General features: G+C 48.5%; 1 protein-coding gene across 6 annotated transcripts in view; it reads right to left on the bottom strand.

The window, feature by feature from the left end:
• The window catches only part of ccdc88ab (coiled-coil domain containing 88Ab), a 55,104-nt gene that overhangs the window by 7,395 nt on the left and 24,283 nt on the right, over nucleotides 1–23,426 (bottom strand). For all 6 annotated transcript variants that reach the window (XM_076285424.1, XM_076285428.1, XM_076285426.1 and 3 more), the window contains exons 6-28: nucleotides 22,844–22,927; nucleotides 22,147–22,287; nucleotides 20,792–20,961; nucleotides 17,552–17,633; nucleotides 16,804–16,962; nucleotides 16,077–16,223; nucleotides 15,488–15,632; nucleotides 14,463–14,632; nucleotides 12,907–13,044; nucleotides 11,227–12,297; nucleotides 10,791–10,918; nucleotides 10,337–10,475; nucleotides 9,919–10,095; nucleotides 9,620–9,781; nucleotides 8,365–8,642; nucleotides 7,779–7,922; nucleotides 7,093–7,279; nucleotides 6,124–6,269; nucleotides 5,612–5,704; nucleotides 4,592–4,794; nucleotides 2,629–2,712; nucleotides 854–1,060; nucleotides 495–560 (exon numbers count right to left, since the gene is read on the bottom strand). In XM_076285424.1, coding sequence (XP_076141539.1) covers nucleotides 495–560; nucleotides 854–1,060; nucleotides 2,629–2,712; nucleotides 4,592–4,794; nucleotides 5,612–5,704; nucleotides 6,124–6,269; nucleotides 7,093–7,279; nucleotides 7,779–7,922; nucleotides 8,365–8,642; nucleotides 9,620–9,781; nucleotides 9,919–10,095; nucleotides 10,337–10,475; nucleotides 10,791–10,918; nucleotides 11,227–12,297; nucleotides 12,907–13,044; nucleotides 14,463–14,632; nucleotides 15,488–15,632; nucleotides 16,077–16,223; nucleotides 16,804–16,962; nucleotides 17,552–17,633; nucleotides 20,792–20,961; nucleotides 22,147–22,287; nucleotides 22,844–22,927 — 4,321 coding nt within the window. The remainder of the gene's footprint in view (nucleotides 1–494; nucleotides 561–853; nucleotides 1,061–2,628; nucleotides 2,713–4,591; nucleotides 4,795–5,611; nucleotides 5,705–6,123; nucleotides 6,270–7,092; nucleotides 7,280–7,778; nucleotides 7,923–8,364; nucleotides 8,643–9,619; nucleotides 9,782–9,918; nucleotides 10,096–10,336; nucleotides 10,476–10,790; nucleotides 10,919–11,226; nucleotides 12,298–12,906; nucleotides 13,045–14,462; nucleotides 14,633–15,487; nucleotides 15,633–16,076; nucleotides 16,224–16,803; nucleotides 16,963–17,551; nucleotides 17,634–20,791; nucleotides 20,962–22,146; nucleotides 22,288–22,843; nucleotides 22,928–23,426) is intronic.

Here is a 23,426-nt window from a genome sequence, read left to right as displayed (position 1 = left end):
ACCTCTATATAATCCCTCTGTGTGCTGACTGCTCACGCAAAGCCACGGAGAATAATCACTTTTTTTTTGCACATTAAGGAAGCGAGTTGCCTCGACTAAATGGAAACATGCTGCTTGGTCATCATAAAAACAGACACAGTCAGGAAGAGCTAGGATGGAGACAGATGGGCGTGCTGAGCGTTTCAAACTAGCTAGATGGAATGAAGGAAATGAGGAGAAATTGAGCCCAAGATGCTGTTTACTAACACTCAGCCTCAGCACATGGGGTGGCAGACTGATTAGCATGAGTATATACAAATATCCTAGTTTTTTCAGTGTTTTCACAGCACTGGAAACTCAAGAGAGGAACTGCCTGACAATTAGTCTGCCGTGTGCTGTGCTATTGAACAGAGTGTCTCGTGTTTGGAGTGCACTAGGCTATTGAACGGAGCGTTCGTGTTTGGAGTGCGCTATGCTATTGAATGGAGCGTTCGTGTTTGGAGTGGCACCCTCACCTTGTGCTCGTGTTCCACTGGGGTCCTCTGAGGATGTAGGGGTGACGTCCTCATAGGAAGCGTTGTCTGTTGGCAAGGGAATGGAATACGTTTGACAAAACATCACTGACAAGGGCAGAGCAGCACATCAGATGAGGTCAATGGACAGCAGAGCTTGAAATGGTTTGACACGTCCAGAAGAGACAAAAAAAAAATACTGAGCTGTAAAGCTGCAAAAATAGCGGATGGCTGTTTTTATTTCAGAAACAGACACAGCAAAATACTCGCACACTTATTCAGTTCACACACAAACTATTGCCTTTTGTCTGTGGCTGACGAAGACATTCAGTGTCAGTACTGATGGTCAGTGCTGTCTGTACCTTTGTTCTTGAGCTTCTGCTTGCTCCTGTGTCCGGCGGGCAGGCTGAGGGTGGCGTAGTTGATGGCGTTGGTGGAGTAGGCCATGGAGCCCAGCTCCTTCATGCGCTGGCCCGCCGGGGCCGACTCCTCCGGGCCGTCCAGGTTGTCGGTGCTTCCGGCCCACTGGCCCCCGGCCTGCGCCATGGTCTGGAGCAGGTCATTCATTGCTGGACAGAGACGGACGGACACAAAGGCCAGATTAATGCCCCGCTGTGTCCCCCTCACCCGTCTCACCACACATATCCCAGTATGAGGGGGTAGAGGGGGAACACTGTGAGCACCCCGACAAAAGTAAACAGAGAGAGAGATAGAGAGAGAGAGAGACAGACAGGCAGAGAGAGAAAGAAAGAGAGGGAGAGGTGTTGCTCACAGGGAGCAGTAGGCAGTCATGCAAGGGCCTCTCGCGCCTCACGCCAACGGCCTGAGACACACAGCCATGTTAGCAGTGGCATGCACAGAGTTGAAATGCAGCCGCACGACTGAGAGTAGAGACAGAGAGAGGAAAGGAAAGACATAAAGAGTTCTGGAAGATTGAAGAGAGAGAGAAAAAGAAAGTTCTGGAAGATTTAAGCATAACTGACAGAAAAAGAGAAATGTATCTAGAGAAAGAGAGAAAAATATACTAAAATAACACCAAAAACACTTCACGACTTATTACACAAAACTAAAACAAAACAGCACTATAGAGGTAGAAGAAGAAAGACCAAAATTAAAAGAAAGAAAGAAATTAAAATTTGAGAGGAAGAAAAGAAAGACAAAAACTGAAAAAAGAAAGAAAGAAAGAAAGAAAGAAAGAAAGACAGACAGAGGTAGAAGCAGAGAGACAGTAAGAGTCTGCACACTCCATTTCATTCCCAACATGGTGGCTGAGTGGAGGGCAGCGGATGCAGTGAGTTGGTGCGGTGGTGGTAGTAGTGTTGGTGATAGAGGCGGTAGTTCCTGGACGTTAGCCATGCCTGCCGTGCAGCAGTGACCGAGGGCAAGAGATGGGACACGCCACTCACACCACACACACCATGAGCAAAGATGGGGCCACGGGCCACACACACACACACACACGGCCAGAGATGACACTACACAACACCAATGCCTGCCTGCTGTCTGGTACCAATAGAGCTACTCTACAGGCCACACTTACACACTGGTTAGTTACAGGATACCAAAGGGTTAAGGGATAGTAAAGAGACATTCTTACTCTACAATTAGCTACTGGAATGCACAAAGTTAGAGGCTAGTAAGTAAAAGGCTACTGTATGGGCAGCTAGGGTTAAGAGTTTCTAGTATCTATAATCTACCACAAGTTAAGGTTCTACTTCAGTATGAGTTACGGGGATTATGATCATATCAATTACAAGACAAAAACACCACAAAACTCCTGGCTTCTACGGTTTATCCACGAGTACATTCGCTCTATATAAGAGAACATCTCCATGACCACTGCGCCATCTTCAGATACTGGTGCAAACATGCATTTACTGTGCTATGCCAAAAACAGGGGAACTACTTGAGGTTTCCTAAGAGGTTACTTAGCAGTGCTTAGTGAGGTGCATAATTGTGCACTAAACTGACATCAACTCTTAGCAAAACAAGAAGACCTGAGCACAAAAAAAAGACTAAAAAGAGGAGGAGGAGGAGGAGGAGGAGGAGGAGGAGGAGGAGTCGGCGGCAGGCACAGGCCAAAGGGGGTGGGGGGGTGGGAGAGGGTGGAGGAAGGCTAGACTGCCAGAGATCTTACACATGGACCGACGGTAGATGGCCTTCACTTTGTCTTTCTCCTTGGGCCTGTTCCTCATAAAGGGCAGCCGCTTCAGGGCTGTCACTGGACAGACAACCAGCGAAAGGAGGAGTGACCAGACGTGAAGAAATGAAGAAACGACCGAGTGGGGAGATGGAGGAAAAGAACAAACAAAACAAAAAGGGAAGGGGGAGAGAACAGATGGGTGTTAACAATGCTAAGAGCAACGGGGCAGGAGGGGAACAAACCAATGCACCGAGGACTGACTGGACAAGTGACACACACACACACACACACACACAATCTCTCACTCATAATCATGCACACATACACAAACTCAATCAGTTTCTTTCCCTCTCTCTCTCTCTCCCCATCACACACACACACACCTAATCTCAATTGCTCACAATCATGCACAGATGCACAAACTCAAATCAGTCTCTCTCTTGTGCACACACCCACCTACACCATCAATCTCTCACTCACATTCATTCCCACACACACACACACACACACACACACACACACTACCACTTAAATACAAACACACAGAAACACTGGGATGGCTGTGAAAGAGGTTCAGACCCGAGACAATATGCTGGCAGCCAAACACTTCACAAGGACACCACACACAAAAGGGTGATGTTTTATTAAAGGGTGCAATTGAGGGGACAATATGGGGGGTGGGGGGCACCAAGGAAACTACAGTGCAGCTTTAAGGAATGCACAAAAGGAGCTTTTGTATTTGCACAGGAAAAAAGCCCAGAAATTCAGCAGGCCTGAGGTATATCTTAAAGTCTTCCTCAGTAGTGGATGCTTATCCACATCACTGGCACTGGTCCAGTGACTTGAATCTGACCACAGTGCTGATTCAGTTACAACTGAGCCTGTTCCTCCTCACAATAGGAGGACAAAGAGAGTTCAATGGTTTTGGAGAGAGTTTGTGTCCGAGACAAATCTCTTTCATATCCCTCTCCGCAGTCAATCTGTGATTAGTGACCAGGATATTACGTAACAGAAAACATTAAAGAAAGGATAATAAAGAACACACACACAAAAAAGCATCAACAGTAACTGGGCTAATTTGTCAGTTTTACTTATGGGACATTGGGCTGTTCTTAACAGTGATGCATTGCACCTTTTAATAGGTATGGACACTGAACGATGGGTCACAACGTGTTCCCATGCCCCGGGGGGACAGGACATCTCGGCTATGGACCCACCCAACCCGCCCACCCGCCCACCCCGTCGCTCCCACACTCTCCCAGAAGCATACCAGTGGAGGAACCCTGCGATAGGGTGTGCTGCATTCTCTTTCCTTTTTTGCCAAAGAGAGAGGGGGAAAAAATCAACACGTGTTAGGCCCCACACTAGCATAGCACAGCGAGCAGAGCACACAACTACACACACTTCCAGCAACAGGATAGGAGTCAGCAAACCATTAAAGTCCCCCACCCATCCACCCCGGCCCCGTTTTCCATGAGCTACTCTCTCACTGACTGACGGATGGACTGACTGACTGACTGGAAAGAACAGGAGTGAACAGGAACTGGGCTGGGTTCACTGATGGCCTTCTAAAAATGACCTACGGTAAAAATCATCCATCTGACCTCACCTGACACTTTTTGTTTCGTCAGAAGAGAAGTTTCTGGAAAAGGCCTGAGTGATGGCGTATATGGCGCAACTGCACTGATTTCTGTGCTCCATACAAATACTTTTTTTTCCTCAGAAAATTACTGGATGCTAGAAGCTATGCACTGTTAGTGCTAGTTCACATAATCAAAAACATAAAATCCAGGCCAAGCAAAGTGTATGTGATTCCTGTGTAAGAGCAGCTGGCCAGACGTTAGACTGTCCTGTCCTGCCTGACCTGTTTTCCAGTCTGACCGGTCCCCTATCTGACTCCTGATGTCATGATGTTAAGGGGGCGTGCCCCGGTTTGGCGAGGCCGCCGAACACTCACTGTTGCTCCTCTTGTGCGTGAGCGTGTCGTCGAGCGAGTTGGAGCCGGAGCCTATCGACGAGCTGTCCTGGCTGTCCAGTGGCACGGACAGGAAGCCCTCGCTGGAGTCGGAGCGCGTGGGCGTCAGGGTCAGAGAGCGCATGCGCTCGCGGCTCTTGGGCTTGATCAGCTTCTTCATCTTCAGGGTGATCCAGTTGCCCCGTCTGAAGAGGGGCGAAGGGGTAGGGGTAGGATGGGGTGGGGGTTAGGGGGCAAGACACAGAGAGAGATAGAGACATGGGGTTTCTAGAAGCTCAGAAGGATCCTATGTGGGATATTTAAGTTGCAGCCTGAGACTTTGAGGAGCATATTATAAAAAAACAGCCTTTCAGTATACACACACCCGCAGTGGTTTACATACAAAATCATGCAACACAGGCCAGAGACAGATGAGAGACAGACATTAGCATCAAATGATAAATGAGCAATATGACACATCCATTTCATTTATCAGACAGGGTTCACTTATCACTTAAAGGTTCACAGTGTTTCATGTATTTAAATAGGCCAAGGAATCTTTTTTTTTCGTCTGGGGTAGGATGAGGGCACAGAGAACTGCATGTGTAACGCTGCAGGAGTTTACATGCAGAGAGGTGAACACACAACAAACAAATACCTGCTAATCCAGGCTCTGAAACATGATCACAAAATTACCTGATTACTTACAGTCTGATAAAAGTCTGATAGAAACAGCATTCTAATCAAAGGCAGTGAGGATTACACTACAGGGTTTTTATTAAAAGAAGTCTGTGGGATCACAGATATTAATTCAGGTACTCCCACTCTGTGTACACACACACAAACACACACGCACACTCAGTCTCTCTCACAGACATACAAACACACATACATGCACAGAAGGAATACTGAGATGTCTTTGCTAGGTTTAGGGTTTAACTCCGATCATCTGCTACGTTAGCCAGCGAAACGAGAGGTCAGCGCATGAGCAGCTGCTCAGGCTAACCATGCACATATGTTTACCTGCGTGGAGGCGAGGGGTCGTAGAACTTGTACTGGTCCATTATTTTCTCTTCCAATTTCTCCTTCTGTCTCCTCAGCTCGTTCAGTTTGTCACTGTGCCAGAAAGGGAGGGAGGGAGTGAGGGAGAGAAAGAGAGGGAAAAAAAGGAAAGAAAGAAATAAGGAAGAGGAAGAAAAAATAGAACGAACAAAAGAAAAAAGGGGATTGACAATCAGTTAGATGTTAAATACATAAATAATACGCTGATCAGACAGTTCCCAGTGGTCCACTGAAACAAAGAGATGATGGGTGTGAGAGTAAAACAAAGGTGAAGGGCCTGCAGTGTGTATTAGGAGTTTGGAGGTCTGGCCCCAAAAAGAGCAGTGGCAGTGAAAGCCACTAATAAAGCTGGGATTTAGTGCTGGGCAGAGTAGCGTAAAGCTGTGGGTTTACAGCTCAGGGTGTATATCATGGGGGAAATGGCTGTAGGTTTACAGCTCAGGGTGTATATCATGGGGGAAATGGCTGCCCACATGTATTGTCGTTGCTCCACGTGGAACAGGTCCTTGCTCTCCATGGTCTGTTCCAACAGTGTCCGGTTCTGCAGCATCAGGGTCTGGATCTGGTCAAGCAGGTGCCGGTTCTCCTCCTCCAGGTTCCCCTTCAGCTGGCTCAGTAGCTGTGGAAGTGGGGAGAGAGAAGATGTGCTTAGGCTCATGAACTGACAATATCATGCAAACACATGCGCAAAAGCAGATAATCCAGTCTGCATAATCCACCACCCCAGCAGGAACAGCTGGCTAAAACGGCACGATTCGCCTCCATGAAACACAATGCCAGGACATGCCTCGGCACTCTCCTTTGGGATTTGCTATTGCCTCCCACAGACAGTGTCAGAGCTTCTACGTTCTGGTATGTTCACGCATTCCTTAGGTGCACATTCGTGTCCACGGAGACCCATTTGCCTGCATAAATCACGCTCGACTCAATGAGAATGTCAATACTTCCACACAGCCAACCTACACTGGCACCGCGGTGGATTTGAGCGTGAGTATATGTAGCCTTGAACTCTGCCTGAACCCAACTCCTCCGCTGTCTCGGTCTGTTTCCAGCACGAGCGTAATCTCACCACTTCCTCATATTACACCCAGTCGATGACTGGACGCGCCTTCCCAGAGTACCTTACCAATAACTGCACTGCAAGTGCAGAAGCACAAACATCAATCGATGGAGTCAAGGACACTTGACGGGCCACTGAGGGATGGACTTGCTTATTACTGGAGGCGCATGGCCTGGAGGGTGTTGGAGGAAATAGTTATTTATCTAGTTGTTTGTGTACAGTGTGAGGATACTGAATGATTGAGTTGTTTACCTCCTGTCGGTGTGTGTTAGAGATGTTCTAAAAAAAGACTTGAAGACCTAAAATTGAGATTGAATTTTAGACTTTTAACGACTTTTTAAGACCCCGCGGACACACTGCATGTGGCGTGGCGGTGCCATACCTCACACTGATTGGTCAGTTTGGTGGAGGTGATGTCCAGCTGCTGATACTGCTCCTTGAGCTTGGAGAACTCGGCCTCCAGACGAGTCTGCTCCAGCTTGGCGGCGTTCAGCTGGCTCTTCACGGTCTTGTGGTCAGACTGCAGGCCCTCGTTCTCCTTCACCAGCTGCTGGTACGTCTGGTTGAGCCTGGACAAACGCAGCAGAGGGGGACAATCGGCTTAGTTATGAGGTCAGTGAAAGAGGTAAACAGCAGACACTTTGATTATCGTATTCATGAAAGATGCAGTTCTTGATTGTGGTTAAAAGTTTTGGAGTTTTATTGTGTAGAACACAGAGCAATAGGAACAGGCAGCCAGAGGACAGAGGGGAGAATATTGCTCCACAAGAATAGTTCCACAAAAATGGTAGAAGATTATAAATCACTGACCTCACCATTAAGCATACAAGTCTTATACAAGACATCTCACAAGTAACAAGACCTCTCAAATGGAGGAATGCAAAAACTCACTTTTAAACAAAATTTGCATTCAGATTTTTCCAATTCCAAGCACAACTACTGAAATCCTTCAGAAGAGAGGTCATACAGCTTGCGGTGCAGGTCTGTGTCCACATAACACAGCAGGGTGTCCAGCATCTCATGGTTCTCCACGCATTCCCCCCTTCCTCCTCCTCATCCCGTACTTACCGGTCATTCTCGTCCTTCAGCTTGCGGTACTCGGCGGCGGTGGCCTCGTGGTTCTTGTTCTCGGTCAGCATTTTCTCCTGTTCCACCTTCAGGGCCTTCTCCAGCTCCTCCAACTGGTCCTTCTGCTTCAGCAGCTGGTTGTACCTGAGATGGGCACACATACAAGCACATGACGGACATGATGCAACGTGAGGATACTGGAGGTAATAGCTCATGTGACCAACACAACCACATTTTTCTGTCAAACTGCTTCAAAATCAGTTTACATTTAAAAATTAATACACACATCAAATCAATGGTTACTACAAAATATACCACATCAGCTATAGAGGACAAAAGTGAGGGATAAAAAGGGATGATTTTTGGTACAAATACATAAATATCATATATAAATACCACATATATTAATATTAAATTTAATATCGAGGATTGCTTTTGGCTTAAAGTGTAAGGACCCAAATACAGCTACATTGCTCACTGTTGTCATTGTTTTGTGGGGCCTACAACAGAATTGCAGTATATATTGACTCTCACTGCGACAGTTCTTGGCCATTGTAAAAGCCCCAGACTGCCCGGCGCGGCTCACCTGTCCTCCAGGTCGCGGTGCTGCACCTCCAGGCTCTTGTGGGTGCTCTTGAGGCCGCCGTGTTTGCCGATGAGGGCCTCGTACTCTGCCGCCTGCCGCTCGTGCAGCGCGGCCAGCTTCTCGTGGTCGCGGAGCAGCTGCTCGTAGGTGGAGCGCAGCTCCTCGCGCTCCCGCAGTGCCCCGTCGCGCTCGCCCTCCGTGCTGGACTGCTGGCTCTGCAGCTGCGCCGTCTGAGCCATCAGCGCGCCACTCTGGGAGTTCAGCGTCGAGTTCTCCACCTGCCGTGGGGGGCGCGGCCCGGACACAGACAGGATTAGGAAGATGTCTGAGAAACGTACAGCATTCTTTTTATATATGGAGGCTTTTGACCCATTTCATAGGTCAGTAAATGACTAGGAAATGAGTAGGCAAAAATAGGAAGTGGGTTTGTGAAATGTACATGGTTTTGACTGGACCCAGTGGGCACTGCACCCATATGTGGTATAGGACACGGATGCTACATCTCTTCCATATTGAGAACATCACCACACTGCTACTTCTGTACTGTACTGGACTCGGTGCTGAAGCAGGGTGCCCTTGGCACAAAGCTCATATAATTCCACAGAGTACAGCCCCCTGCACCAGCACGACATCAGATTACTGGGCATTAGGGGGCACGGCGCCATGAGCTGATGTCTTTCTGACTGGCACATTTTTGTACGGTGCCAGTTTGCACTGCTCAACAACACTCTTGCAAGCACTTTTTTTTTTTTTTGCGGGCACTAATGGAAAGTGCTCGGCGCAGAGGGAAACGTGTAATTACTCTCGGGCGCAGCTGCAGGAAAGCTAAACTTCCACGGCTAAATTTGACTGGACTAGACTCGACTCGACTCTGTGACCTTGTTTTTTCCCCCGTCCTCTCCCCTCTCTCTCTTGCTGCTGTCTCCAGACTGATGTTGGGGCTGGATTTAACATGGGGATTTCCCTCTCCCATCACTCAGGCTTGACAGTAATCCATGACAAGAGGTTTGATCTGGACGTATTAGGAGTAGCACAGGAGGACAGGCTGGGTGAGCGAGGGTGCGAGGCTATGCTAGTGGACAGAGTTAGGGGTGGAGGAGCCCAGAGGGAGAGAGCAGAGAGAGAGAGAGAGAGAGAGAGAGAGAGAGAGAGAGAGAGAGAGAGAGAGAGAGAGAGAGAGAGAGAGAGAGAGAGAGAGAGAGAGAGAGAGAGAGAGAGAGAGAGAGAGAGAGAGAGAGAGAGCTGGAGATCGGACCTGCAGCTTGGCGTTCTGGGTCTGCAGGGTGGTGTTGTTCTCCTGCAGGGAGGCCGTCTGCCGCTGCAGGGCCAGGATCTGCGCCTGCAGGTTGCTGCTCTGGGTCTCCAGCTGCTTCAGCTGCGAGCGCAGCGCCTGCTTCTCCGCCTGCAGGGTGGCGTTCTGTAAACCCAAACGCACATCGTCAGCAGGGTTAAACGCGTCTGGCCGGTGACGTTTTAAATTGCATGGCTGGATTTAGAAAGTGGCGTTTAGTGGGAGACGTGCGCTTTTTGATGTGGCGGTCTGGGCTCACTCACATTCCTCTCGACCTCGATGAGGCGATCCTTGACCTTGAGCAGCTCCCGCGTGGCCTCCTGGCTCTCCTTCTCCCACTTGTGGACCACCTGGGAGTCCTCCCCGCCTCTAGAGGGCGAGCTCTGCACCATGCGCTCTTCCTCTTCCCTCTGGCGCAGGGCCTCATAGTTCTTTTTCACCTGGACAGAGCCAACAAGAAGATTTGGGGAGGGAGAAAAACAACCAATGCAAGCAATCAGATGCCATCTACAACAGTTGCCATTGTTCCCTTCTCTTTATTCTATTATAAATTATAAATTCTATTATATAAATTATCGTCCTACTACTACTTCTACAGAGTATTCCTACATAGTATGGACTTAAACATGCAAAGTAAAATGGTGGTGATGTTAAGTGTTGGTGTTCCAGAGTAGCACGCACTGTTTTGAGCTCCTGCCGTAGCTGCTGATTGAGGTTGGAGGACTCCTGCAGTCTGGCCTCCAGGGCGGCGATCTTCTCCTCTTTGATCTCCAGCGAGGACTTGAGCGTCGACTCCAGTTTGGACTCCAACAGTTTGTACCTGCAGCAATGCACCAGTAATATGCAAACTCATTCAAAACGGGGGTTCTCCTCAAGCCCGTTTGCCACTACTACAGTACTCATGCAGATAGGGAAGTCACTACTAGGAAATTATCAAAATACAGTCAAGATTGCTGAATGCATATACAGTTTTAGAAAAGTAAAGACTTTATAGGGTCACATTTTTATCAAAAGTTATTACTTTTGGCTTTCTATTTTGTGTTTATTCTGTGGGTTCTGTCACAATGGCTATGCCTTTAGTCGATACACTTGACTGTATGTGTGAGCTCATGTGGGGAAAGTCTTTGCATATTACCGGTCATCAGAGCTCTGTTCGTCATGCAGCAGACGCTCCTTGTTGAGGCCAATTTTCTCCAGTTCGTGAGTCAGTTTCTCCAGATCGTTGTTCATCTGCTGGGTCTTCAGTTTCTCACTCACCAGTTCCTAGGCCATAATCAACACAGAGCACTGACTCACACAGCACTGACGCAATCAGACTAATGAATGCTCATTAATGCTCATTTATTGCACGGCTAATCGGTTGCCATTAATGTTTTATTAATGTGAGGCTGCTTATGTAACATCAAGTTTGTGCCCTACTCATGTTGCCTTCATAATAAGTATACTGTGTGTGTCCAACAACATTGGATTTATAATTATGTACTCTAGTAACAAATCTAAACAATTGCTTAAATCTGGCATCAGCAATACTCCAAATTGGTATTCCAGCATTTCAACATAAATGAACATACCTCTCTCAACGTAACCAGTGTCTTCTTATCAATGGTGGCCTGTTTGACCATTTCCTTACTCTCCTTCTCCAGGTCTTTGACCCTGTTGCATGAGTCTTTCAGTGTGGTCACTTCCTTGTTGAGGACCCGATTCTCCTTCTCGAGATGGGAGATCCGCTGGTTGTCGTCGTCCAGCTTGGAGTCCCGGATCTCGGCTTGCTGCCTCAGCCTCTTGTTCTCCTTCTCCAGCTGCTTCTTGTCCTTCTCCAGCTGCGAGCTCTCCTGCTCCAGCACCTTGTTCTCCTGCTCGAGCTGCTCCAGGCGCTTGCTGGAGATCTTCAGCTCCTCCAGGCTGCGCTGCAGGCTCTGGTTCTCGGACTCCACGTCCTGGAGTTCCCCTTCCAGCTGCTGGATCTTGCGGCTGCTGTTCTCCAGCGCCTTCTGGAGCCGCTGGTTCTCCGTGTCCAGGCCCTGGTAGCTGGCCTCCAGACGCTCGCTCTTCTTGGACGAGGCCTTGAGGAGCTCCAGGCTTCGCTTCAGCTGGCTCCTCTCGTTCTCCAGCTCGCGGTTCTCCATCTCCAGCTGCGCCGCCTTGGAGCCGACCGAGCGGAGGTTCTCCGTCGCGCGCCGCAGCTCCAGGTTCTCCTCGTCCAGCTGCGCGTTCTCCTTCTCCAGGGCCTCCAGTTGGAACGCCGTGCCTCGCAGCGAGTCCACCTTCTTCTTCAGCTTGCGGCTCTCGGCCTCCAGCTCGGCGTTCTCCTTCTCCAGCGCCTCCACCCTCTCGCAGGTGATGCCCAGTGAGGCCAGGCGCTTCTGCAGCGTCTCGTTCTCGCGCTCCAGCCGCTGCATGTCCATCTCTAGCTCCTCGGCGCGCTCGCCCTTCTCCCGGTACAGCTCCACGTCCTTGCGCAGCTGCTTGCGCTCGAACTCCAGCTTGTTGAGCTTGCCGCTGGTCTCCTTGATGGACTCGTGCAGGACGCGGTTCTCCTTCTCCACGTCCTTGACGCGCGCCTCCGCGCCCACCTGCGAGCGCTGCCGCAGGGAGGAAACGGTCTGGTTCAGGTGCTCGTTCTCCTGCTCCAGCCCCTTCACCTGGACATGTGAACACAGAGAGGAGGGTCAGTGCAGATCAGAGAGCCATACAGCGGCTAAACAAACAGTCACTTCAGATTAACATCATGTCTTTCAAAAGCAATGATTTGGAAGCACGTGCCCATTGAGCATAGCCAACAGTCTGTTCACTCTGATTGGTGTGTGTGTGTGTGTGTGTGTGTGTGTGGGGCAGATTCCAACAGCCTTGACCAAGATGGCATGCCACAAAGCAATCACTCTCTAGCCATTTGCCCTTGTCCAGTACAGCTTTATGAATGAAGCCTTTCTGCATCAAATCTTGTCTGGTGCTCATTCCCTGTCCTTCACCTAGTGCCTCTCCAATACTGGGACCGCAGCTCGCACAAAGACTCCCCTCTCTGCTGCTCAAATTCAATCCAGACACTTCCAAATGAGTCCTAATGCTGTTTGGGCCATGTTGCATTCCAAATTCAATAAAACAAATACGTCCTGCCCCCAAAACTCCTCCAGCACTGATTTGTTTTTGTTTAAAAGCAGGCATGTTTGATTCTGCAAAACAACACGCCACAAATCACCCTTGGGACTGTGCTGCTCTGGCTTGGCTTGGCTTGGCGTGCTGTGCCATCATACCTGTCTCTCCGAGTTCTCCCTCAGCGTCTCCAGGGTCTTCTCCAGCTGGGCCTTCTCCTTCATCAGGTCTGTACTCAGGTTCTCCGCGTTCCGCAGGCTCTCCCTGTCCACACGCAGCTCAGCCTCCAGCTGCTCCAGCTGCACACACACACAGATCGATCATGCACACACACACACACACACACATACAGAAATTCAATCAGACACAAACTCACTTGCAACGATTACATAAATGTACAAACAAACAATCAGATGGATGGTTGCAACAAATATATTGAAAACCATTACCCTGATACCCTCACTCTCACACAGAACGCATTAGAGAACATTATGCAGAGCCTGTCTGTGGCCAGACGTAGCACTTCAACGGTTAGCAGGGGGTGGCATTAAAGGGGAGGAGGATAAAAGGGGGAGATCTCACAGCTGTAGCGCAGGCCTGACATGTGCTGCAGGCTTTTCTCTCTCTCTCTCTCTCTCTCTCTCTCTCTCTCTCTCTCTCTCTCTCTCTCTCTCTCTCTCTCTCTCTCTCTCTCTCTCTCTCTCTCTCTCTCTCTCTCTCTCTCTCTCTCTCTCTCTCTCTCTCTCTCTCTCTCTCTCTCTCTCTCTCTCTCTCTCTCTCTCTCTCTCTCTCTCTCTCTCTCTCTCTCTCTCTCTCTCTCTCTCTCTCTCTCTCTCTCTCTCTCTCTCTCTCTCTCCTCTCCTTCCTTCCTTCCTTCCTTCCCCCCCCCCCCCCCCCCCCCCCTCTCTGATGGAGGCCCAGTGTGACTGGGGTAATTATCACTCTCTTCACTCGCATCCTTCCAAGGCGAAGAGAGGAGGAGGAGGAGATGAGAGGGGAGGAGGGGGGGGCAGTAACAAGGCTGTCTGTATTGTCTTCAATCAAACGCTTTTCACTGCAGCTGTGGGTTCGTTCTAAACAGGCTTGGTTCGCCTCACCCCACACCCCCCACATACACACACTAAATGACACGACTGGTTACATTTTCAGTGCAGACAGACTATTTTTGAAGCTAGCTTCCATTTCAAATTTATTTATTTTTTCCATTTTTTTACAGCTTTCTGAACTTGACGTGCCTGCTATTGTGGGAGAAATTGCGATTTCATGCCTTTTCATTCCAGGCTTAAAGCAAAGGCTTAGGTTTCTGAAAATAGCTCTGGGAATCACGAGCACTCAAGTCAAGAACGCACGGAAATTATCCTCCAGCTCTGTTTGTCTTCTTCATGAACCCAGGTCTGAATCAAACATCCAACTATTGCGGCTACAGACTTTGCAGTGTAAAAAACGAATGCATGTGTGTATGTATACGTGTATGCGCGTGTGTGTGTACACGTGTGTGTACAAGTGTGTGTGTGTGTATACATACATATGTGCGTGTTAGTGAGTATGTGAATGTGTATGTTTGTGTCTGTACAGTGTATTAGTGTACGCATCTGTGTGTGTGTGTGTGTGTGTGTGTGTGTCTGAATGTGTGTGTGTGTGTCTGTGTCTGTGTCTGTTGAGCTTTATCTGGAGCCTCCTACACACACAGAGAGGGGTGTGGGGGCGTCCTGCGTACCCTCTGTGTGAGCCTGTTGACCTCGCGGTCAGCCTTGCGTAGGCGTTCGCCGGGCTCGTCTCTCTTCAGCGCCTCCACGGTCTTCAGCAGCTCCTGGTTCTCCTTCTCCAGCTTCAGCAGACGGCTCGACGTCAACTCGTTCACCTCATGGCCCAGAGACTTCTGAGGTACTGTAGGCACGCAACCAAACACACACACACACACGATATTCAATGAGTAATCCAATACAACATGACTAAATTTAATGCAGCCACCCCCCCTCCACACACACACTTAATGACTCAGCTAATATTACATGGAAATACCAGAGTGTAGGACATAGGTACAGTCCATTGTTATTGTTTACCAGAACCTGGTCTCATTACTTTAAAACAAACAGTGGTTTATCCTGCTTTAGGATCAGTTAAACTCATTAGCGTCCCTGTCAAAAGCAGGCTTGGCGCTAATCCAGCTCTCGCAGTCATTAGATATTAATTACAGGAATCAATCATGTGTGACTAAGCGTCGGCCGGCCCAATCTGTTGAGTCGGGTTGAAGAGGGCAGGGCTGCCGTAGTGTGGGCAGTGGGGTTCTAGGGGCCTGGGGGCCACAGGCTGTTACTGCTGATGCTAATGCTAACGCTAACCCAGAGGTCTTATCCAACGTTTTGCAGGCCAAGGGCCTCGTCGCTGATAAAGACACATTGGAGGGACCCCCTATTCGCCTGCTCATATACTTGAGGTATGTTGCAGGGTATTGATGTTATTGTGATATTGATAACATTGTAATGCCTTGTTTTATAATAAATGCTTTGTGTGCTTATCAAACTGGCCCAACATTAATGTATAAAGAGGCCTACAGTGTCAAGTACTTTCTGTAGTTAATGTAATAATTACTGACCCTCTAATATATTTAGAGCACTTTTTTTAACTATCCTCTTCTTTTTTGTAAAAAGGATTTGTTGGCCCCCTGTGTAGCATCTCTGAGGACCCCCGGGGTGCCCAGACCTCCTGTTGAAGAGGTCAGTGCTAGACTAGCGGCGTTACCCTCTGTGAGGTCGGGCGTCTTGGAGAGCTGCTCCAGCTCCCAGCCCAAGTGCAGGGACTCGTCCATGCTCTGCTTCTGGGCCATCTCCAGCGTCAGATTCTCCTCCAGCAGCTCCTCGATGCGCTTACGGTCCATGTCCCGCTCCTGGGGGAGAAAAGAACAACAGTTACAAAAAATAATAAATAAAAAAAATACACAGACACATCTTCAAACGATCAGATAAGAAATACAAACAAAATAAACATGCAATAGTATCCTCATATAATCATTACCTTTTTTGGCTACAGTGGTAACAAAAGAGGGAGTTGTAATAATAATAATAAAAAAACATATGCTAACTATGCTCAACTGTCCACTTTAAAAATGAGGTTCAACGGAGTTTAACCTGTATGCACTGCTAACTTTAGCCATCCACCCTCCAGCACCATTCTCCAGACTCAGACTCATAAATGCGTAAACACGCACTCGGCCAAGGCATACACACAGAGAGGCTGACGCCGCACACAGAGGAATGTCCACAGCAGGTCTCCCTCGCCCCCTCTCCCCCTCCCGCCGCGCTCTCCCTACTGAGCACGCTCAGTTCCTCACCATCTCCATGTCGTGGATCTTGGCCTTGAGCTGCAGGTTCTCCTTCTCCAGCTCGTGCAGCTTGTCCGAGCGCGCTCGATTGCCCTCCAGCTGGTCCTCCAGCATGCTCTTGGTCTCCAGCAGCACCTGGTTGTCCTCCTTCAGCTCCTGAGGGACGACACACACGCAACCGGAGATCATTAGCCATTAGCAATGACCACCGCCATACAGCTGGAGTGACGCTTTCAGCAGACATGAGTCACTAGTTCTTGCAATGCAATGGAATAGAATAGAATAGGAGTTCTTGCAATAGAATAATATAACATAATATAATAGGTCTTTATTGTCAAAGTTTGAAGAGCAGCGAAATATTCTTATCAGAACTCCAGTATAAAAAATAATGTACAAAGATAAAAATGTCAGATGATAGGAGGGTCTCAGTGTTCTACACTTCTACATGGAGAAGAATTTTTTAATTAGTGTGAGCGGTTCCCAAAGAAAAGGGAAATCCTTAAAGAAGGAACAAATATTAAAGATTATCTGTGAGTCAAAATGTCATTTCCTCATTAACTAACGTACAAGAGATTTACGATCATACAGAGCCTACAGTTTGTTTTAGCTTTAGACGTGGATTCAGGCTTGGCAAAGTCATCAGTATATAAATGTACAATCTAAACACGCTAATCTCTTTCCCTTGTTAGGAGTGGCCTGTGGCTATTCTACAATGCACTGGTCACAGGATGTTTACCTCCACCCTGGCTTTGTAGAACTCAATGTCGTGTAGTCTCTCCTTGTAGCGGCCAACTTCACTCTCTAGCTTGTCCACTTTAATGGCTTTCTCTCGCAGAGCGTCCAGTTCGTCCCGGTAGGCCCTTGCTGAGCGTGCGTCAGACAGCAGCTGCAGGTTCTAATGGACACACACACACACACAATAAGCACATCAGTCATATCACACACACAATAAGCATATCAGTCATATCACACACACACAAGCGAACCAACACTAAACTAAATAGTATGGCTTGCATGCCCATAGATAGAGGTGTGACTCTCCTTAGAGTGCCACAGAATTTAAATGAGTGAGGTCATTGACCACAATGCCCAGTAGTGAAGACCCACTGTGGCCCACTGTGTGTCTGGTGTACTGTACCATGCCATATCGTGCCCATAGTGTTTACAGCAAAGGCTAAAAATACAGGGGCGTGTTTGCTGCCATCTGAGGATGTTAGTCATCATACCTAGAATAGCTCAGCCAGTAATTGGTTAATTGCTTTAACAAGCCGTAGAAAATCAGTCAGATAGGCAATAGTTTGATGTGTTGCATAAGAGCCAGGGCATCAGAGGAGATGAGAGGAGATCCTTTACAGAGATGTCCTAGAATGCAGGCTGTTTGGGAGATGCGTGTGCCTGATTATGCATGTGTGTGTGAGTGAGTGTGAGTGTGTGAGAGAGAGAGAGAGAGAGAGACAGAGAGAGTGTCTGTGTGTGTGTTTTACCTCCTGCTGAATCCTCTTCAGCTCAGACTCCATGTTCTCCAGTTCCTGTCGGCAGTCTAGCAACTGCTCGCTCTTCTCCTCACTGTAGAACACACACACACACACACACACACACTTAGCCATTTCCAGACACCGAATAGAAACTTAAAAAGTTGCCTTGGGTAAGAGCTTAAAACTCTAAACTGCAATATAATGGTTGTCTTCTCAGAGGCTGCATTTAGGTCTGATCTCAGAATCATTTACACATTGTGGGGCGAGCAAGATTCTGTTTTTAAAAGCTTGTTTAACACAGTCATTTAGCACTACAACATGTAACTCCTAATGCAATATTGGTGGCTTCTGTAGTAGCAGAACCCCATCTGAAAAAGGGGCTTTCAAGCCTCATTGAATTCTGCAGTTTCAGAATTCAAAATTGTATTATAAATTTGATCAGGACTAGTTTTGCATTAGTTATTATGGATAGTAGAACATGGAGGGAGATGGAGAAAACCCCAGCAGAAGAGGAAGGACATTCCATTCCTCCAAACATTCAAAAGTGGGACAGCCAGCACATTTGGAGCAGAGTGAAGACCTTAACACACACACACACACACACACACACACACACACACACACACACACACACACACACACACACACACACACACACACAGCAGCTGTACAGGAGAGATGCAAATCTCACAACGGCTGTGGCTGCCCCTTCTCCAGGCCTAGTTGTCATGCTACCAGCTAACATCTGCAGGAGTGGGCAGAGCCCCATCAAATTCCTGTTGATCCATGTAACGCAACCCCCCCCCCCCCCCCGACCCCCCTCCACACCCCACCGACTCCAACCGACAGTAAATCTGTCCTCTCTGTTTAAATGTTCTCAGTTGAGATGTACGGGCGTCCTCATTCAGTCTCGCCACCAGCAAGCACCTTATTTGACTTTGCAGGCGCTGGTTCTGCAGTGAAACGCCTCTCTCCTGTTTGTTTAGACGAATGTGTGTGTGTGTGTGAGAGAGAGAGAGAGCATGAGTGTGTGTAGGGGGTGCAGGGGGGGTTGAGGGGGGGCATGTCAGGGCTTGTGGAGCTAGTCAGACACGCGAGGCACGGAAACCTGAGGGAGCGCGGCCGAGTGAGTCACATGCGGCTGGGAGGGCTGATGCGAATGCTCATCTCCCGTCACTGCTCCACTGAACCTGAAGGCTTGTCTGTGTGTGTGTCTGAGTGTCTGTGTCTCTCTCTGTGTGTGTGTGTGTGTGTGTCTGTGTGTGTTTTTGGTTTTAACTTGAGGTTATTATCTTGTGAGGCATGTTCATTAGCCTGAGGTACATCTGGTTTGAAACCAGAAGTCAGCGGGCGTTATAGAGCCCGGAATAATAACGATCACTGCTTGTAGCTGTCGTCAGACGACATGTGTGAGCAGAAACATACATATTAAAAATACACACACACACCCACACAAACACACACACACACACACACACAAACACACACCCACGCAAACACACACACACACACCCACGCAAACACACACGCTTCTTTTCAGCTGGAAAGGCGAAAAGCCCCTCTTCACACCACGGTTTCATCTCAGACAACAAAAGGCTCAATCATCACTCCCCACTTCAGCGGCCTGCCCTGCTTTCAGCAGCCTTGGAAAACATCAATAATAATATCCCCACCACAAAGACACTGAGCGCATGACAGCCAGTGAGTCGACCAGCTGACCTGCGCTTATGGGGCAGTCAACAGAGCAGCAGACGGAGGTTTCTCCCGCCACAAAGACGACCAGGAGACGACAGACACACACACACACACACACACAAACACACACACACACACACACACACACACACAAACACACACACACAGTGGAGTCACATGGACACTACACTGTCTGCAAGAGCAGTCAGTCATCATGAGGCGCAAGCAGAGGCACTCTGGATACATTTTTAATGTGTGAGTGTTTTTTTTTCCAAAGCAGCAGTTAAAATAGATTGCCCTCTTTTCCAAAACTGCTGCGCGCAAGGGGAAGCAGGAAAGCAAAACAAAAAGAGAAAGAGGGAATTGGAGATGCACTGGAATGCAATCTGGGTTTTGTACTTTTGTACCCAAGAATCAGGCCAGTGTAGGTAGGTCAAAGACACCAGAGAGAGAGAAAACGATCATGCCCGCCATCAGCTGATTTGGGCCCAATCCCCAAACATCTCATCTAGCGTCCGGTTGGCATTGGGGTCCACCAGTAGCTACATCGGCCAGGCTCCGCCAAACACGTCTCCCACACATCACCGCCAAGAGCATCGGTCAGTCTGCAAGCAGACAGCCCGTGTGTCAGCTACCATGACTTTTAAGGAGTTAGTGGTATTGACCGGTCAAAATGCCCCAGTCCATCAGTCTAGCGTTTAGGTTAGGAACTCTTTTTAACTTGTTGTCTGAGAGGAGGACACTCAGCCCATTATGTGCGAGCTGTAGCCGCCATGTGCACTAATAACTTCCAGAGATAAGATGTGCACTCATGCCAGATGAACCTCGGCCACTTCCTGTTCCCATTATAAAATGGTTCTCATTACGCTGACCACTACCTCTGCAGAGCAAATGGAAACAACCCTCGGCGCATTGTCCCTCAAGGTTAATCCACTCCAAAGAGGAAGTTCAATTATTTATCGTCTGCCGCGGAAAGCTCTTTGGGTACTATGCTGGTGATGTACCAACGAGGGTCACGCTGGAGATGCTTAAAGGAAACACTGCATTTCCCAAACAATACCCCCCCCCCCCTGATCATGCCGAGGTCTTTGTTTTCCTTTTTATTGCCAGATGCCAGATTTTGCGGTCCTCAGGTCAGTTACAGTGATTCATGAACGCCGAGGCTAAGGAGGAGCTTGCTCTTACTTGGGTCTTTTAAAAGGCTGAGTCATGCTAGGTCACCACTGTGCGCACAGACTATTGTCTTCTACAGTGGCGGCTCTCGTCAGCTTTGCTCGTCAGAACCAAACAGAGGCTTCTCAGGACGCGCTTGCGTCACTGCTGGTCTCAGAGGACAGAAACATCCTTCACTTAGTTTAAAAGCAAAGGAGCTGAGCACTTGCACCAAGCGTCAGTATTTCCACATAAAGTGTCCTTCAAGGGGGAAGTACTGGATAGAAAACATAAAATGTCTCTCCCATAAAAACAACCTGACATTAAAAATGACATTTAGACATTCTCGTAACAAGCCAAAGCATCGGCTTAAAAAAACTAGGAGAGGCATCTGGTACTTACAGCTCCTGTCGGATGCGTCGGATCTTTGCTTTAGCATCGGCCAGCTCCACAGAGAGATGCTGTCGGCTCTCGGTGCGACGCATGCTGGGCGAGTCGCCAGGAGACTGAGCGTATGGGGCTGGAGGGGAGTACTGCCCACAGTCCCTCTCCTGGGTCAGCTCCACGATGGTCTGGAGGAAACAAGGACATCACATTTCATACTCAGGGCAGTTCAATGTGCTTTACATCATCCAAGAACAAATCAAATTAAAAATAAAAAGGACTAAATGACTCAAATGAATCACCCTGGTATAACCAGACACACATCCTAATAAACACCAATCGGAGAGCAACTGTCTGGTTATTTGTGCATAGGCTGACACTACATTGCTCTTGACATTGTGCCACTATTACATCTGAAGCTTTTAAATGGAAAAGAAGAGCTTTCAACAAGTAACACTGCCAAAGAGCACAACGCAAAAGCAAACCCTGTAGTAGTGCTTAGTCACTGTTCACTGGTCGCAATGAGACTGACCTTTGACCCCGATCGTGACCCACAGGAGCAGACAAGTGGACTGACACAAACTTCTGACCTCCATCTGCATCCGACTGGCGTTTCTCATGGAGGATGAGATGTCAGATTAGCCAGACGCTGGAGATTAAGAGTGCGGTTCTCCTGAGGGAACCAGAGCACCCAGCCAGGCTAGCCAAAACCAGTCCATTAAATGGAACCCACAACTCAGGGAACTCCGTTTGAACTGGGCTAAAGAGCAGCAGTTCTTGTCACGCTACATTGATCTGCTTTTGGGCTGGAATGGGATGGGCTAGTTTTGGGGGGATGCTGCTTGCATTAACAGTGGTTGGACTGTGAAGCATCAAGCCGGGGTGCTGTTTGAGCCTGTGTTTGTCAGCTATAGTTCCACCCCTCCCCCAGGCCTGTGAGCATGGATGTGTGAGTATGTGTGTGAGAGAGAGAGAGAGAGAGAGAGAGATGAGAGTGTATGTGTGTGCATACGGGCGGAAATGGCGTTTTAATGAAGAGCGTCTGGCCCCCAGAGCAACTCTGGAGATCATTATCCCCTTTGTATACGGCACTCTGGGGGTGTAGCCCCTTCCAGGTCAGAGAGACCTTCTCTATGGGAGGCCCACGCTTAAAGGCCCCCCTCACCTGCACTTCACATACATGTTAATGCTAGCACATAGGCTAGCCGCCACACACTTATCCCACCCCCCCTCCACCATCACATCAATAACCATACTTCACAGGCTAAGCCTAGGTGCTAATCGCTAATGCATACAGTAGCTATGGGCTTTTGGGTGTGTGCGGTGGTGAAAGGTCCCTTCCCTCTGTGAGCTCTGCGTAGTGCGTACTGTACCTCCAGCTGGTCGTCGCGCTCGTCCACCAGGCGCTTGAGGTGGAACGCCATGCTCCTGGAAAAGGAGTCCAGGTCCTCGGGGAGAGACTCGCCGCCTTCCAGCCACTGCAGGTCCAGAACGTTCTCCTGGTTGTGGGTGACCTTGAGAGAAGCAGCCAAACACGCGTGTGAAAAAACCTGAAAAGCTACAACCAAGCTTCACAGCAGAGTGGGTAGTGTAATCTGAAGCACAACACAAAGGTGGAAATTAGCCTAAGGCTAACATTTATTTAACATGTATTGTACATGGTCTCTTACAAATTAAATAAAAAAATAAATAATAATAATTAAAAAAAAAGTGGGCCAGTGAAAATATGGAGTTTGGTCAGTTCCAAACAGTGCCAAAGCCAGGGAGTATTTCCACATAAAGTGTCCTTCAAGGGGGGAGTACCATAAAAACAACCCGACATTAAAAATGACAGGCAGTGGGCTTTGTGATAAAAATGGCTATAGACACTGCAGGGTCTCACAGATGACCTAAAATCCTGACTCCTGCAAGCTTTCTGAGATGACATATGTTATCAGTATGCTGGAGCGTGAATGGTGGAGAGAGTGTGACAATTTATATCGATTTCAAGTAGAACTGGGTCAAGGAGGGAAAGAAAATAAATGTGAAAAATGTGCTTCAGCTCTCCTGTGTAGACCTTTTGAGTCCTACCTCCTGAATGTGTGAGGCGATGGCTGCCTTTGTGTCAAAGTCCAGAGTCTGGATCCTCTCGATGTACTCTTCTTTTTTCTCACACTGGAAAACAAAAGAGGCAGAGGGAGAGGACAGTCCGGCGGGGAGACTACAGTTTGGAATGTTCACAGGGTCTTCAAGAGGTCAAACAACCACCTTCCCCAAACAGAAGGGAAGTATGCTGAACCCTGATTGGTTGGCCAACTTACTGAGCTGTTCGCTAAGGAATGCAGGGTATTCTCACTGAGTAACTAAGCGAACGGTTAGAGCGGTTAATTTTTGAAGGGAGCTGGTCTTTCTTTATCGGGAGAAAATAACACTCATCAGTCGAGGAGGGGTTGGGGGGCTGTGTGTGTGTGGGCTTGTGTCGATAGAGACAGGAGTGCCACACATACAGTTGAACCCTGAGTCATATGGATACTGTGACAGCGATGTGATACGAGACAGTGATGTGGTATTCCAAGGAGGTTGATCCCCCATCCCTGAGGTCACATGGAAGTGGCAGGAATGGCACTCCAGGGGATGCAGTGGGGTTGAATACACAAATCAGAATCGGAATATG

Source organism: Alosa pseudoharengus, unplaced genomic scaffold (genome assembly GCF_046254945.1).
Source record: "Alosa pseudoharengus isolate Yale_2024_CS ecotype anadromous, Long Island Sound unplaced genomic scaffold, YU_APseudo_1.1 YU_APseudo_1.1_scf_15, whole genome shotgun sequence".
NCBI lineage: Eukaryota > Metazoa > Chordata > Actinopteri > Clupeiformes > Clupeidae > Alosa > Alosa pseudoharengus.
The sequence above is the reverse complement of the archived record's forward strand: the minus strand, read 5'-3'. Positions and strand labels throughout refer to the sequence as shown.